Below are 16,429 nucleotides of genomic sequence, written 5' to 3'. Positions count from 1 at the left end.
ATAGTCAAATTATATAAGTCTTTCCCTTTTACTTATATATATACACATATATATGTATGTACACATATATGTATCTACATACGTATACATATATATGGATATAATCCAATTAAAAAAAAATGCATCATCAGTTTTATACTTGATAAAAAGTGTATTTAACAATAAAGACGAAAGTGAATTCTCGTCGGCAAATAAACTTCAGTAAACGGGATAAGTCATTATATCGCATTACATTTTTCTTGTAACATTATCTAATGACAAAGAAATAAAAAAGAAAGTGTGAGAAAAAAAGAGAAAGAAAGAAAATGAGAGGAAATAACAAAGCCTCTTCTTTGCTTTCCCAAATATATGGAAAACAGATTTGAGAGCCTAACGAAAATTACTTTGGCCTCAAACTATAAGTAGATATGGACAATGTTGAAAGGGTTGTCGGTGTACACGTGGAAGTGGAGGTCTCGCCCATGATAGAATTAGCAGAAGCGTTCGTCTCGCTTTTGTAACGAATATTAGTATATTCTCTGCCTAACTGAAGTGATTTCTATAAAGAAACGATCGATTAATAAAGATAAATCAATTACTTATTATATCGGCATATTAAATTCAATACCTGTTCTGCCTGCATTCGCTGAGATACAGTCTCGATGTAATGCAGAACGGCGAGGTAAACAAATTTATATTGTGCCTCCGTCTGGACCATTCCTGATCTTTGCGAGCGTACTCTTTGTATCGTACGTTGAATATCAATTTCACAATCGAGCCCTAAACAAAATATCACATGCTATTAATATACATCACAGTGAATATGTGAAAGTAGGAAATTGAAAAATCATAAAATATGTTATAAATTCTCATGAAACGTGAAATTATTTGTAATATACTTTGTAATTTTAGTTAAAATAATGATTAATTATTTATTAGTCATTTTATTTACCATGACGTTTAATTTGATCTAAAATCATATCGATAACAATGAATGTGCCAGTCCTGCCAATTCCAGCACTACAATGGACAAGAATGGGTCCTATGCATGGTACAGTCTGATTATTGGAAACCAAAGATGCAGCAATCGATTCTTGTCTGGCATTTACATCGTGCAGAAAATTCAGCACACAGCCAGGATCTGATGGAACACCATGATCAGGCCATGCCTATTAATTAATTAATTATGTAATTTAATTCTAATATTACAATATATGTACCTACATGCGTACACACAATTCATGTACTTTCATGTATTTAAAGTATTTAATGTATATAATCAATATTTATTAATAAAATTTATCATGCATATTTTTTTATATTTACTATATTAATGGAATGATTTTAGTTTTATTTTTTCCATGTTATATGTTCCATGTAATTATATCCGAAATTAAATTGTGGGTGTTAAGAAAATTAAAAATTGTCTTAGATTAAAATTACTATCGTTAAAGGCAGATATTTTATGGAAAAATTAAACTTAATCTTGTGTATACATAAATATATGGAATAACTCAGACTTTTCGTCATATTCCAGTTATCTGTTAATGGCAGACTCCTGAGATTATTTGCAAATAATATTAAAAAATAATATTAATTAAATTAATAATTAATTTAAAATAATATTAATTAAATTAATATTAATTAAATTAATCATTAAAATGTTAAAACTATAATAATTCTTAAATAAAAAGTATTTGCAATTCAGATCATCCAAAGTACGCGTAAATTGCAAACAATTTAATAATAATTAAATTTTTAATATTTTTCATTTAAAAATTATAATCTTGATATTTTGACATTAAGATTTCTTTTCTTTTTTCTTCAAATAACTTGAGGAATCTGCCATATTACAGAAGGTCTGAAACACATATCTCTTATATATTGTATATATTTATATATAAATCATATAATTTCATTCATAATTAGATACATTACTTGAAAGTGGTAATGATAAATTCTCCTAGATTCAGAAAAATTCGGTTTGGTTCCTTGTAGAAGAAACTCACGCAGAGTATAATCAGCAGTCGAAGTTCGCGATACAGCGCGCACTTTCCATTCATTACCATACTCAGTAACTTCTCCTTCTTCCGGCCAGTAACGCGCGCATTTATTCTAGAACAAAAAAAAAAAAAAAAAAAAAAAAAAGATAAGATACCCAATTTTTTGTTCGTTTGTGACAGCACTCAGAGTTTACATACCTTTGCCCTTTCCACTTCCTTTGTGGTCATAACGATCACACGAGTATTCTCTTGATAGACCATGTGCCAAAAATCTTGTATGGTATTTGGAAGACAGCCTTGTGTGGCTATGTAACATTTGCCAAATGACGTGGCCTCGCCGCCACTATTAATGGGATCACCTTCCTCATTCTGTAAAATAATTTTATCATGTAATCAATGAAACTTCTAAAACTATAAATCTAAAATTATATATAATCCCAAAATTATTAGACGAGATTTTCTGTGTTTAATTTAAAATAATTCTTTTCAATAAAAATATTAAAATCTCTATAGTTTTAGATAATTAAGAAAATGAAATATTTATAATAAATTAAAGTTTTCTTAAATATAAACTATAAAGATCAAGTTCAATTAAGACATTGTAAAAGCACAATAAATGATTAATCTATTAAATATCTTTGCTGAGGAAAACTCTCAAAAGATATATCGTATTTCTGAGATATCCTGTGAACAAAAAAAGGAATATTATACCTTTATATAGTTGGCATTAATATAATCAGCTCCAGGGATGTTTGGATCCACATCTTTTAATCGTACCCTAGTATGATCAAAAGGTAAGATATTCTTGTAACGATTTTTCGCGCGATTCTCTGGGCGTAAACCTTCTTTCCTCGAAAATAAATGTCGACACTCCAGCTGCTGCAGTGATTCAAATTCTTCCCAAAAGCCAGCTTTTCCTTTGCTACGACCTATTCCTTCATTATTTCCAGTAGCTCCGTTCCAACATAACCAGCTGTTGGAACAGCCATTTTCTTTGTGTAACTGTTTGACTCTACTCTCGATACCACTGGCATTAATACGTGTCGCATTGAATGGTTGCCTGCAAACAATAATATTTGTTAGGTAAATATTATAATTATGATTCAAATCTGAAAAGTAAAAAAAGTAACAAAGGTAAAGTGAAAAAGTATGGTGAAAATTTGAAGAAAATGTTTAAATACAAAGTTTAAAATATATTGTTTTATTACAAATTCTGTATTATTTATTAGAAATAAGTTTCTTACCGCAGGTGTACAACGCTCCCGCTTGTTTCAACCATTGGATTTCGTTTATAGTGCTCTATTAAATCACTGAGACTGTCAAATTTGTGGCCACCACCTACATCATATTTGTTATCCTGCAAGATTAATTAATTTTATATATTTATTATTGATTTTTCCACATGCATATATAATTGGAAATTTAGTATCACAAAATAATAAGTATATAAAATATTTTAATACGTATATGTATGTATATACACGTGCACAATCAAATGTGCGTTTTGTGAACTCCTACATTATAAACCAATTAAATACCCTTAAAATAAACTTCTTTTCTGCACTGTTCTCTTACTATTCACATTTGTTATATAATCATGTGTATACTTTAGAGTTTAGAGTAAGGAAATAAGTGAAAAATCATGAAGAAAAGAAAATAACTGAAGAAAGTATAAAATCCTCACTTGAACCAGAAAAGTGTAAATCCAAATAATAAATCTGATTGCAATCTGAATGTTTGCAATACTGTACTAATTTTTCGAATAAAGCAATAATATATACATTTCAATCTACATAGAATAATGTAACAAAGTATATATTTGGAATATATTTATTATAAAATGTGTATTTGTGTCAAAATATTGTTTTTATATTGTTTTAGATGTATAAATTAATGTAAAAAAAAAAAAAAAAAAAATGATAGCAAAAAATTTTGTTTCTTCAGTATACCTACGAGTTATGCTTCTTCCAGTTATTTGTTTCTTTTTTTTACATGAAAATCTCTCTTTGCATGAAAATCGAAATGTACATTTTCATTCCGTGCCATCAGAATAAGAGTGAGGACTAAGAGAAAAATTCACAACAGAGACATTGTTTAGTGCCGACGAGTTCACAATGCATACATTCAATTGTAATCTTAAATATGTTGATGAATGTTACACATGAGATCATTAACCTGAGATCGTATCATAACATGAGTGACGCGATCGTCGGTGCGTACGGACAACACAAAATCGCCGGGTTTACTTTGAGACTCGCGCACCAAAAAAGATCCATTTTTCCCGCGTTCCAGCATTAACCGTTCCGCCTCTTTCGCTGACAAATGACCGTGAAACCACCTTGAGCCACATTTTACTATTAGCATATGCTGTACTAAATCGGTACATTCAAAATATTAACAAGGAAATGGGTTTATGTACCAAGCACGTCGAAATGATAGATATTAAGCATAGTTACGTGCACGTGTCTATGTTGAAATGCATGTACCTTTCAGTTGTAGGATCGGCGCAATTCAGAGGATACTTAAGCTCGATAATTTCGCCATTTTTCTCACGCAATTGCCCACCGTTTTCCATATAAAACTGTACCAACTCGGAAAGCGTGGCAAACTTTTCACCGCCATAAAGATCGTAAAAGTCTCCTGTATTTTGTATCTTAATATGAGTCACTTCACCATTTCGTCTGCGGGAGAGATAAAGACATTTAAATGTATATTACAAATGTCGATACATTTATATAAATTATATAAAGCTAATTTGTATCTACATAATAATAGAAATAAATTTTTGTTATATATAGCGTTACCTGACAGATAATGTAAAATCACCAGGATTAGAAGAACTCGGTCGTGCTAAAAATGAACTGTCATATCCTCGTTCCATTAATAGACGTTCCGCTTCTAAACCAGTGATATTGGGATGAAACCATCTGCAATTGAAATATTAATATTATTTTTTTTAATATTTTACACAAATGATTTATGACTAGTCGTTCAATTATCTTGAAATATTTATACTTATTTTTCCTAACTCTCTTTTGAAGAAAATCTTGTAGGCCTTAATTAACAATACAAACAGTAGGCAAGGAACAATTATAAATGACTGGATAATTGAAGACGGTCTATCGGTTATAAACCAATTAGAACAAGCAGAAACAGCATCATACCAAAAATGGTAACAAGCACACAAATGCTAGCGATGACGATTTATTCGCGAGTGCACCCATTTGCTCTCGTTCGCTCCTTCTTGCGATTAATTTAAGTATATATAAAGATATACGCGAACGAGTTCGTTCAAAGTTGCAGAACGTTTAAAAATAGTCTGCGTCGGTGAGGCAGATAAGCGTAAAATAGGTTAATAATTTCGCGCACCAAAAAGTCCGCGAATGACACTTAAACGCGCGCGATAAAAGTAAACCGTGCCGTACTATTTTTTACACGGATATGGAGCAGGGAAAAAAAAATAATAATTCTCGAAAGAGGAACATTCTACGGAAATGGACGAGGAAAAGCAGGGAGACAACGTGAATCATCAGGACGGTCGTCTCTCTCTCTCTCTCTCTCTCGCTCGCGCGCGCGATCGCGTATAAAATCCACGCTCCTCTCATTTTTGCAAGGGAAGATGCCTCACCTGCGAGATGCCATATCGCGGTTGTTCGAGCAGCTTTTCGAATCACAGGTATCAACAATTAATCATTCATAACGGCCCTGCTGAAATGCACGCCAATTCAATCGCGCGGCACTTTCTTCCCGTACGGGATGGGGTGTCAAGCGGAGAACGCTCCCACCGTCCTTGTCATCTTTGACATAACTACCGATATATATCCAGCTGTATTCACCGCACGCGAAAACAGGACTCTGCTCGAGACTCTCGAGAGATGCGAGATGCGAGAGCGAGATGCGGGCGAAAATCATAGATACGTCAAATACGTAGAGGGTAAAGTGTTGCTCTCGGAGAGACGCGTCTTGCCGCGCATGCGCGTTCAATGTGCCCCGAGTCCAAGTATGTAGTATTCAATGGTCGAGAATGTTCGGATAAGCTCACCCATCTTCGATAGTCTCTCATTCGATGCTTATACTTTAACGATACTGTGTAAATTCATATACGTATATTGTTGCGCGTGTGTTGGATGTGGCTGGTTCGCTGGTGCCACGTTGGCACAATCCAGTCTCTAGCGCTATACAATTTCCGTGAAGAGGACTCGGTAATTGCGTCAGTTTTTCCGTCCCGGTGTCTTTAGACAATAGTGGATGCTGAAAAGTGTGAAAATGTCGGCGTGATAAAGTGCCCGACGTGCAAAGCGGTTCGCGCGGACAGTGCGCTCCAAGGTGGGGCGAAAGCAGGTTTCACCCAATTGTCGGCTCTTCCTTGCATTACAATTTTGCGTTAGCCAGTCGGTCTGCGATCGTACATCGAGTGTTAAACTAGTGCTTCTCGACGACGAGTCTCCTGGTGGCATTCGTTTAATGGCAGCGTAGCTGACGAGAGAAATTCGTGCGACACACGGCTAATTGCGAGCTTTACATATGTCAAATCCGATAGGGATGTCGTCAGACATGAACCTGTTCGATTTGCTAGAAAACACGTTCCTTAAGGGGGACGTAAAGGATGAACTGTTCGTTGATAATTATGGCGACGATGTCATCGCGGTGAGTCTCATGTCTCGTTCATTTTCCGCAATCTCATCTGTTGAGATTGTCATGCACGTGGTTTGCCAGCGGGTTTTACTTTGATAATCGTCTAAAGCAAATTAACATTTTTCACGATCTCTACTTCACTTCAGAGGAAATATTTATTTAATAATAGGAATTTACTCATTTATATTCATCACTCATTTCATTTTGGAAGTATTTAAATAATAATATTTAGAAACAATGAAAGATTCTCAAATTTAAAATGTTTACTTTTTTTTTTTTTGTAAGATCTGTTGTTCTTTTATTTTTTACACTCTTAAAGAAAATTATTTATTTAACTACATTAGTGTGTGTATTAATATATATATATAAAATATGCTTTATGTATAAAATAGAAGATAATTACAATAATATAGAATATAAATTATCAACTTATATTGATGCGTTCAGCTGCTGTTCAGGGAACACAAGTGCTTAGTAAGAAGTTTGTGATTATTAATCTTTATTGTTAGATCCAAAAATCAAGATCAATTACATTGATGAATTTGACCGTTATCCAACTGTTGCATTCCCTGAATTAATTGTCTCATTTTGATTGAACGGTACTAACAGTTAGATATTTCTCAGAGAAGAAGTAATAGTTGGAAAATTTATTGCAGAAAAATTCCAGTAAAATATTTTGTGATATTCTATTTATTTTTCATAGCAACAAGTAAAAGCTTTGAATTCATCGATTAAATTGATTATTAATTATCATGTTTGAATAATTCTTTTTTTATCCATGAAACAAAACATTATTTATTATTGTTATTATTAGTACAAATTCGATTACAACATGCACATTCAAATTCTCGTGCATATTCAAACTGTTTATTTAAAGAACAAATAAAACAGTTGCATTACGGAACGATTAGCGTAAAACGATGCATTTTATTACTTTATAATGTAATCAACAATTATTGGAACGGCGTCTAAAGTCATAACTTTATTAATTTTTGTAACGACAATCGTATTTGTTATTAAAAACTACGTTTTATTAATAAATCCGGTTATATTGCAAAATTGTGTTTAATCTACGTCAACATATGGTACGGATTAATGCACGCACGTGTTCTCGATTAAGTACACGTTAACGTACGGAGATCACAAGAACGGGAATTTTATTCATTTATTTTGTCACAAATAATCTACGTCACTTTTATCGCAATCGTAATTATACGATTATGTTGAATTTATTGTTTAAGATCGTGCAAGAAGTGCATTCGCGATATTAGTAGACTAATGATAATACGTATTAATATAAGAAATTATTTCACAAAAAATATATGCGCCTTATAAAGAAGCTTGTCAGTATCACAAATATATTTGTGTCTTTCAGAAACAGTTTGATAGAAGCCGAGTTTTTAATTAACATATGGCGCTAACCATCCACGTGCTCGCGTCTACGGCCTTGAGTCTGCCGCTAAAATGGAATACATATTGTTTGATATACCATATTGTGCCCATTTACCGGCAACTTAAAATCAAAAAAGAGTTTAAAACAAGTTTTTTTTATTTAGTGTTTAGTGCGTTTAAAAAAACAAAAGCAAAAAGTTTGTAAAATGCGTCAAAACATGCGACAAATGCATTTATACATATCTCAGAATTTAGCATTACATAATATATAATCTCTCTCATTTTTGTTATATAAACAATATTTATTATCTATGCATGTCCAAAATCATTTTTATTAATATTTTATCATACACACGTATTGTTTTTTCTCTCTTGTTAATATAAGTAATTATTAAATAATATTTTTTTCTCGAACATATATATTTAATACTTTTAGGGTTGTAACAGAGAGCACCTCCTAATACATTTACAGAAATTTAAATATTTCTTTTTCTATCTCCTTTCAAACTTACATTCACGTACAGTTTACGGCGAATGACCCTCGAATAAGTACCGTTAACTTACGGAACTTCTTCGTTCCTTTCTTAACTCTACATTGCATACCGATATACATATCTATTATTTTTTTTTACGTACGATATCAATATATATATGTATATATAATTGTGAAGTTAATAATAAAATTATTATTAATAATTTATTATTATATATATTTATACATTATAATAATTTAAATAAAAAATATATATATATAGATAAAATTATGAAGTTAATAGTAAAGTTATTTTTATTATTATTAAGACAATAAACTTATTACATTATAGTTTGAAAAAGGAAAAGTACTTTGCTTTTCTTATTAATTTTCCTCTGATAAGCCTAATACGTCGCATTATCTTTTTCCTACCGGAATGAGTATGTGATAACAGTTGTTTGAGCTAGAAATAAAATATATTTGTTGATTTTGATTATACAAGCTCTTTACATATCACGTTCTTAATTTCTTTATTTATTACTAAATTTCTATATTTTTCAAAGTTTATTATATATTAATAAAATATTACGTATATCGGTATAGAAAGATTGTATACAAAAAAAATGACAAGCATATAATTTATTACAGGCAGAGGAATGTCCCACAAATTCCGACGATTTATTTGCCTCGATCTTAAAGATGGAGGAAGACTCACAACTCGATTTCAACTTGATCGGCAAGGATCTGGAAACAGTCCCCTCCTCTTCGTCGGACAGTGGCCTCTCCAGTATACTGAGTCTTCCCTACGAACAGCAATTGAGTCCATTTTTGTCGAGGACGGATAATAATGCAGAGGAAATCGAGATCAGCAACTCTGATTTGAGCAGTCCGCAAGACTTTGTAGACTTCGAGCCTGCAGCTAGTCCGTCTTTGGGCAGCGTAGATAGCCCCGTTAGATCTGTCGTAAGCTCTAATATTGGTTCACCAGCTACCGACGTAGTCGAAGAGATGGACTACGAGCAAACTCTGGTTGCCGTTGTAACGCCAAACAATACTATGCCAAACACGAGTGCTAATATTGCGACAGAGCAATCGATTTTTGACGCTGGTAAGATTCTATATTCGAGCAAAATATTTTTTTAATAATATGTGATAATATAATATTTTTTTGTTTCTTTAATATATTATATTACCAAAGGAAGTAATGTGTAGTAGATAAAATAATAAAAAATTTTTTTTATGTTACAGATCCAGCACCTAAACAGGAAATTCGTATTACACCACAGAAAAATACTATGAATGTTCGCAATTTGACTTGTAATGGAAAGCAGACTATTCAACAATTGATACGCGTCACTCCTGTGGGTAATGGGTCTGGTAACCCACGGTCTATTCTATTGCCAGTTAGTCTGAAAGACATGAAAGAAGTTCGAACTATTAAAATCATGACCGCCACTCAAGCGAAAAATCTGAAAGGCTTCAAAATCAATCAAGCAAACATTATTAATAAACCTGTTCAGGTGGGCAATATATACGAAATGTAATATTTAAAAAGATCTTTAATAATCTCTTAAACTTATTTATATTTCATATATATTCACATAAAAATTATAGATATAATCGTTAATCAATCATTACATAATTATCATGTATATCTTGTCAGTTTTTTTTATACATTTATTAAAACATAATTACATCGACGTTATATTCAGCGGTGTATGTAAACGTTGTTTTAAATAACTTTTTCATGTTGCAATGAAATTAGATGACGATTAAGCAAGAGGATTCCAGCAGTGACAAAAGTTGCAATTCGAGTGACGAGGTGCCGTCGGAAACGGACTCACCCTATCCGCGGCTCAAGTTAAACGCCGAAGAGAAGCGACTATTGCAAAAAGAAGGCATTACATTGCCGAGTCATTATCCATTGACGAAGCACGAAGAGCGTGAATTAAAGAGAATTAGACGTAAGATTCGCAACAAGATATCCGCGCAAGATTCCCGCAAAAGGAAAAAGGAATACGTGGACGGTTTGGAAGATCGTGTGAAACAGTGCACGGAAGAAAATATAAGCTTACTGAAGCGGATCAAGGCCTTACAATCGCAAAATCAAAGTCTAGCCGGTCAATTAAAGAGATTACAAGCGCTCATACAAAAAGGCAACAAGAGTGCCCAACCAGCAACTTGCCTGATGGTCTTGCTGCTTTCGTTAGCTCTCGTCGCTTTACCCAACTTGCGATCACACTCCAATAATAATAATAACGATCTAACTCAAGAGCAGGAACAATCAGAGAAAGCATCATTGGCGGGTAAGTTTTATTACTCTTTTTATGTTTACCATAAAGTATATCATTTATCTCTCTTAATTCTACTAGTGATCTAAACTCTGTATAGGGTTACATTAATCATTGAAATTGTAATTTTTAATAACATCTGTTTTGATAATACAAGTCACCTTGGGACGTTCAATTTTACGGAAATTCAAACCGAAAGAATATATTTGTTTTTAAAATTTGCATTTTTATTCAACGTCTGTCTCTTTGTTTGCTTTTTATTTTTAGATTGATGAATCATGTGCTAACTAATAATATCTCTAAGTAATTATGTCTAATTACATATATAATATTGATAAATAGTAACAAAATATATAAATAGTTAGATGCAGGATAGGTTTTTAATTTTCAAAATTTAAAAGTAATAGCATTTGTAAATATTCTTTTTATGAATAACATCCAGAATTTGTAAACGTTTGTCCTTGATATTATATCGTTATTTATCATGAAACACAGACTAAGTATCAATAACGATATCAGTAAATTACAAACATTGATAAGAATATTTATAAGACTTTATATAATGGCAGTCTTTATATAATGTGCTCTTTCAATTCAAGATTTCTTGCATTAAAAAGCAATAAAATATATTAATATTTACATTAAAATATATTTAAAATTATTAAAATTTAAAGATATACATTTATTTAAAAAAGAGATATAAATGGATTGTAATAGTATAACAACATTTTCTAATTATAATATGATATAAAATGCCTTCTTGTATACATATAGTTCGCGTGTCAATTTAGTATCAAGTTTCTTCAAACTTATTTCGTAATATTGAGCAGTGCACACAATAAATTCTATGAATTTTCGCGAATCAGTATTCTCCAATTTCGTCGTAATTGCGTATTGCAAGAAATAGCATGCATGGAATTTTTACACGTTGTCTAAAGTCGTCAAAAAAAGTAATAAACAAGTTTTTGACAAGTTTGAAAATATTTCATTTCTTTTTTATTTATTATTATTATTTTTTCTTTTGTACAATTTATGAAAAATCGTTTGATTTTTTTCTAAGTGTAAACAGTACACATACATATACGTGTATGTGTGTTTCTTGAAAATTGGAAAAATATAAATGAGTATTAATTAAAATCAAAAAGGAGATTTTTTTATTTAAAAATTACTCGATTTATAAATATTAGAAAACATAATTTTTTTATTAAACATTGTTTATGAATCAAATGGAAAATAAAAAAGAAACATAAGATAATCTTGATGTGACTTTTAGGGATTAACGATAGATCGTTAACTCGTCTGACCAACTTTTCTGCAAATTTTGTCTAAAATATTTTTTTTTTTTTTCCGAAAATGCAACGTTTCCGAAATATTTTATTATATTACTTTTAATAAAATATTGTATCATGCAAGAACCGGAGCGTGCCTATAGGATCGTTAAAAAGTAGTCTCACCACTTTCTAAATAAAGACAGGGGAGCATTGGTCTCCTTTCGCTGATCCATTTATTGTTCAGACAATTTTTCTTTCGAGTAACTTTTGATGTAAATATTTCGATCAAAATATAGTAATAGTAGTTTATTTTATGCCATTTGATAAAGGTATATTATTTACATTACTTTATGTTTTCCTAACTATAAAACCAGTCTTTAGTAATTGTTTCTAAAAACCCAGTCTATCACAAATAATTCAATTTATAATAAATCATAATTATAATAAAATAAATAATTTTTTTTTCTTTCTCTTAAAACATTCTTTATTCATTCATTCATTCATTCATTCATTCATTCATTCTATTCAGTCTCCCATATTGCTGAGTCAGCAGCTCGACGTATTGTTACTCACTTTTCTGATGCAATGCTTTGTCATGTGTTCAATCGATTCCATTTCTCTTAGACACGATTTGCATAGATTATCTCCCTGCTTTTGTCATGATCTTTTTTTTTTTGAACTCTTCACAACCGGATCTAAGTCTCGTTCTAATCTTTTAGTGATTCTTCTGTTCTTATTTTCTTAGATACCTGGGCATATCTAAAATACATAATTCTTTATAATTCGATCTTACCTGTTTCCTGTGTTTTATTGTACTATTATTGTTTCTGATTATCTATATCTGTTTCTAATCGCTGTTAAGTTACTATTTTTCTTTATCTCTTTCTACCTTCTGTTTATTCCGTTTCTCCGAAAATATATTTCCTTCTCACTTTCTATCTCTAGTTTTGCGAGCTCTTTTCATCTCTATTACACACGCACACACACACACACACACACAAAGAGGATGACTCAGAGTGACTATCCATTAAGACTTTCTTTTAAATATAATCGACGATAAGATACAATGGCAAAGAACCTAAATGTCATAACGATTTTTCTATTATCTTTCTATCTCTTTTTATCACTAAGTTAAAATACAAATTGATTCTTTTCCCTTAACAATCTGCGTAAATAATGAATATATAAATATTCGAAAGTTTAAGACTTTCCACAATACATAATTCAAATTTTTATTTATTTTTATAATCATTTATTCAAAGAGATGCTCGAATAATTATTTTATTATGGTTTCCATTATGTATACGCGTATGTATACATATGTATGGTATATTTTTTTGAATATATAGTACTTTATATATGTATTTATTGCTACTCCATATTATACAAGAATAATTTTAAAATTTGTAATTTTTGGTAACTACAGTCACATGATTATAAAATTATAAAATTCGAAAAATAAATACTTGATAAATATATCAACGTGTATATTGTATATATGTATGTATGTATGTGTGTGTGTGTGTGTATATTTATATTTTGATTAACTTTCTATATGATCTAGTTATAATAAATAAATAATTTCATGAGACAATTGTGCTTTAATTTTAGGCCGCTCGAGAACTTTGTTATATACAAAGCAACTAATGGACGAAGAACTACAACAATATGGTGAGGAGCTGTTGCAGGAAGTTGAAGGTCTCCTAGACCATGATTACAGTCCGGTAGTGCAGATGCCTCTTTATAAACGCGCCCGCATTGATAATGAAGGCGCAACTAAATACGTCTCTTCTATGAATCATGTGGGAGGAACGCTTGGTTTAAAACCGTATCTTACCGTTTCAAAAATGAAGAAACAATATATCGAGCCACCATTGGACGATGTATGGCCACCGCCAAATCCTGGTGGGCAGAAGACAGCTAAAGTAATAAACAAATTTGAAGCTCTTACTAACGAGCTCAAAATCAATATCTCTGATACTGAAGGCACTAGAACAGTTCTCGTCCAGATGCCTCATGATAAATAAAGTAGAATATCGTTTCTCAACAATGCACCATGATAGCTTGATAATTCATGAAAAGTAAACAGAAATCATGTATTAGCTAATATTAGAACAGCAAATGAAACAAATAAAACAAATTTGTTTCTTTCAGTTTAAGTTTTTAATGGCCTAATTGTTCTAATGTTAAAGCAAATCTTTTATGTCCGAGCTACATTCAAAAAATACAATGATTATGCAACTATTTTGTAACAATTGCTTATGAACGTTAATTGTTACATATTTAGTTTTAATAATCAGAGTAATTTTAACTTGATCCCTCAATTGTAGTGTTTTCTAAATGTAGCCAATATATATTTGTGAGATATATTTGCTATCGAGTCTTTATTATTTACTTTATAATATAACAATTTATTTAATGTTAAACTGTAAACCGCAGGCGGCCAGAGCTAAACATTTTTGCAAAATATTTTTTTTTGGCTATTATAATCTATATCCATATTACAGTAATGTGGCAATTTTTAAAGATTAGACAATATTAAATATTTATTTATAAAAAATTATATAAATACTTATGAGATATAAATACTTATAATATGTCTTATGATTATAAGCATTACTCATAATTTTTGAAATTATACATAAAAAATATTTGTAAATAATTATATTTGTCATAAAATTTATTATACATTATTATAGCTTTAACAATAAATGCAATCTAGCTGTATAATTATTAGATATAAGATAAGCATATGAATCACACACATTACAATTAGATATATGTAAATATATTCACACATATGCGAATAACGTTTATGTAAGAAAAAAGCATAAACATATAACAATAGGGTGGTGTATGCATGTGCTAATATGTTAATTGTATAATCGATAATTTTGATTTTCTGATTTCACTCAATTTAGACTCTCTCTCTTAGTTTCATATATGTCTAATATTATTTACTATACTTTATAACCGAAGTACAGTTTTAATATTGCGTAAAATAGTTTAATATCCAATATGAACCTTTTTTCTTTTATAAGAATAAAGGCAATCAAATCAAAGAAAATAATAAGTTGTATTTTACACATCGACTATAGAACATTTGTTTAGGATATTTAAAATTAAGTCTTTGTCAATGAGATTTTGAACAAAAGGATCTTAATTTTTGACAAAAAGACGAATTGATAAAAATCTAATTAATTCCGCTCCATTTTCATTAGATTTGTTAAACTTCTGCCAACTTATCCTATCTATTATTATACATATAAAATTTAGTTTTATTGATAGAGAGTCTGACCATCAAATTATTTTCTTTGATTATTATAACATATATATAATATATACAGGGTGGGTCAAATAATCTGTGACTATTTTCTCCGAAACTATTGGAGATATGGACTTGAATTTTTTTTACTTAATGTAATTAAATGGCACATGGTTCTGATTACTTGGCGCGTAGGAAAATTTTTTGGAGAGACTTTTAGGGGGACAAAAAGAAGGTACTCTTTATTTTTTTATTGAATAAGGTACGTTTTTTTAAATATTCGAAGAAAATAGCCTGTCACAGGTTATTTAGCCCATCCTATATATATACATTATATATATATATATATATATAATTTTTTTTTAATATATATATATATTTTTTTTTTAAATATATATATTTTTTTGTTTGTTAATCACTTCTATGTGATATTTGTCTTATTAAAAAACAATGTTTAGAATAAGCATTATGGGCATGAATCATGATATATGATCGTCATGCAGATGTGACGATGTGAATCAATCATGTGTGTAAATCATGCATGCAAATAAAAAGTTACACAAAATAATGGAAAACGAATGGTTTAACTCCATAATTTTGTATGTAACAGATAGCGAAGGCGAATAGAAACAATATAATTCTTGTCGAATTTGAAGACTGTATTATATAAAAAAAGTGTATTAATTTTATTATTATTATTACTTTTTTTTTTTTTTTTAATATTTTTCTCGTTTAATATAAGAATCTAATTTTTATATTGGATTAAGTTAGGATATATCTTGAATTATTTTTTTTTCACTTATATACTTGATAGAATATGTAATACATATATACATACATATATATGCAACGTGCACGAAATTGTAAATAAAATTATATTATTAAAATGCAAGTTTTTATATTACATTTATTATTCATACATTTTTATGTAGAAATATTACTAAATTATTGATAAGGAAATCCTGGAGATATAGAACAAGATTTAAATTAATAAATTTAAATATGTTATTAAACATTAATATATATATATATATATATATAAAATTAATATATATATATAAATATATATAATAAATATATAATATACATTTATTAATATGTTAATAAATATTATTAAAAAC

General features: G+C 30.0%; 2 protein-coding genes across 5 annotated transcripts; one reads left to right on the top strand and one right to left on the bottom strand.

Annotated features, from left to right (window-relative positions):
- Window positions 1–119: 119 nt before the first annotated feature.
- On the bottom strand, window positions 120–5,873 carry LOC140672270 (tyrosine-protein phosphatase non-receptor type 11). 4 transcript variants are annotated; one of them, XM_072904264.1, is made up of 11 exons: window positions 5,147–5,511; window positions 4,787–4,909; window positions 4,469–4,663; window positions 4,158–4,320; window positions 3,227–3,339; window positions 2,694–3,042; window positions 2,181–2,351; window positions 1,918–2,094; window positions 932–1,148; window positions 608–759; window positions 120–538 (listed from the first exon to the last, which is right to left on the bottom strand). In XM_072904264.1, the coding sequence occupies exons 2-11, from the start codon at window positions 4,861–4,863 to the stop codon at window positions 380–382; spliced, it is 1,773 nt and encodes a 590-aa protein (XP_072760365.1). In that variant the 5' UTR covers window positions 4,864–4,909; window positions 5,147–5,511; the 3' UTR covers window positions 120–379. The 4 variants fall into 4 exon arrangements, with proteins under 4 accessions (XP_072760365.1, XP_072760366.1, XP_072760367.1 ...); XM_072904265.1 differs by lacking the exon at window positions 5,147–5,511 and adding an exon at window positions 4,998–5,019; XM_072904263.1 differs by lacking the exon at window positions 5,147–5,511 and adding an exon at window positions 5,611–5,873 and having other exon boundaries at window positions 121–538.
- A 218-nt stretch (window positions 5,874–6,091) lies between these two features.
- LOC140672271 (uncharacterized) lies at window positions 6,092–16,201 on the top strand. Its single transcript, XM_072904267.1, has 5 exons — window positions 6,092–6,629; window positions 9,130–9,589; window positions 9,730–10,001; window positions 10,247–10,787; window positions 13,655–16,201. Exons 1-5 carry the CDS (start codon window positions 6,507–6,509, stop codon window positions 14,068–14,070), a joined length of 1,812 nt encoding a protein of 603 aa, XP_072760368.1. The 5' UTR covers window positions 6,092–6,506; the 3' UTR covers window positions 14,071–16,201.
- Window positions 16,202–16,429: the final 228 nt, after the last annotated feature.

The sequence above is a fragment of the Anoplolepis gracilipes genome, chromosome 13, assembly GCF_047496725.1.
Source record: "Anoplolepis gracilipes chromosome 13, ASM4749672v1, whole genome shotgun sequence".
NCBI classification, from domain to species: domain Eukaryota; kingdom Metazoa; phylum Arthropoda; class Insecta; order Hymenoptera; family Formicidae; genus Anoplolepis; species Anoplolepis gracilipes.
This window is presented reverse-complemented; position numbering and strand designations above follow the sequence as displayed.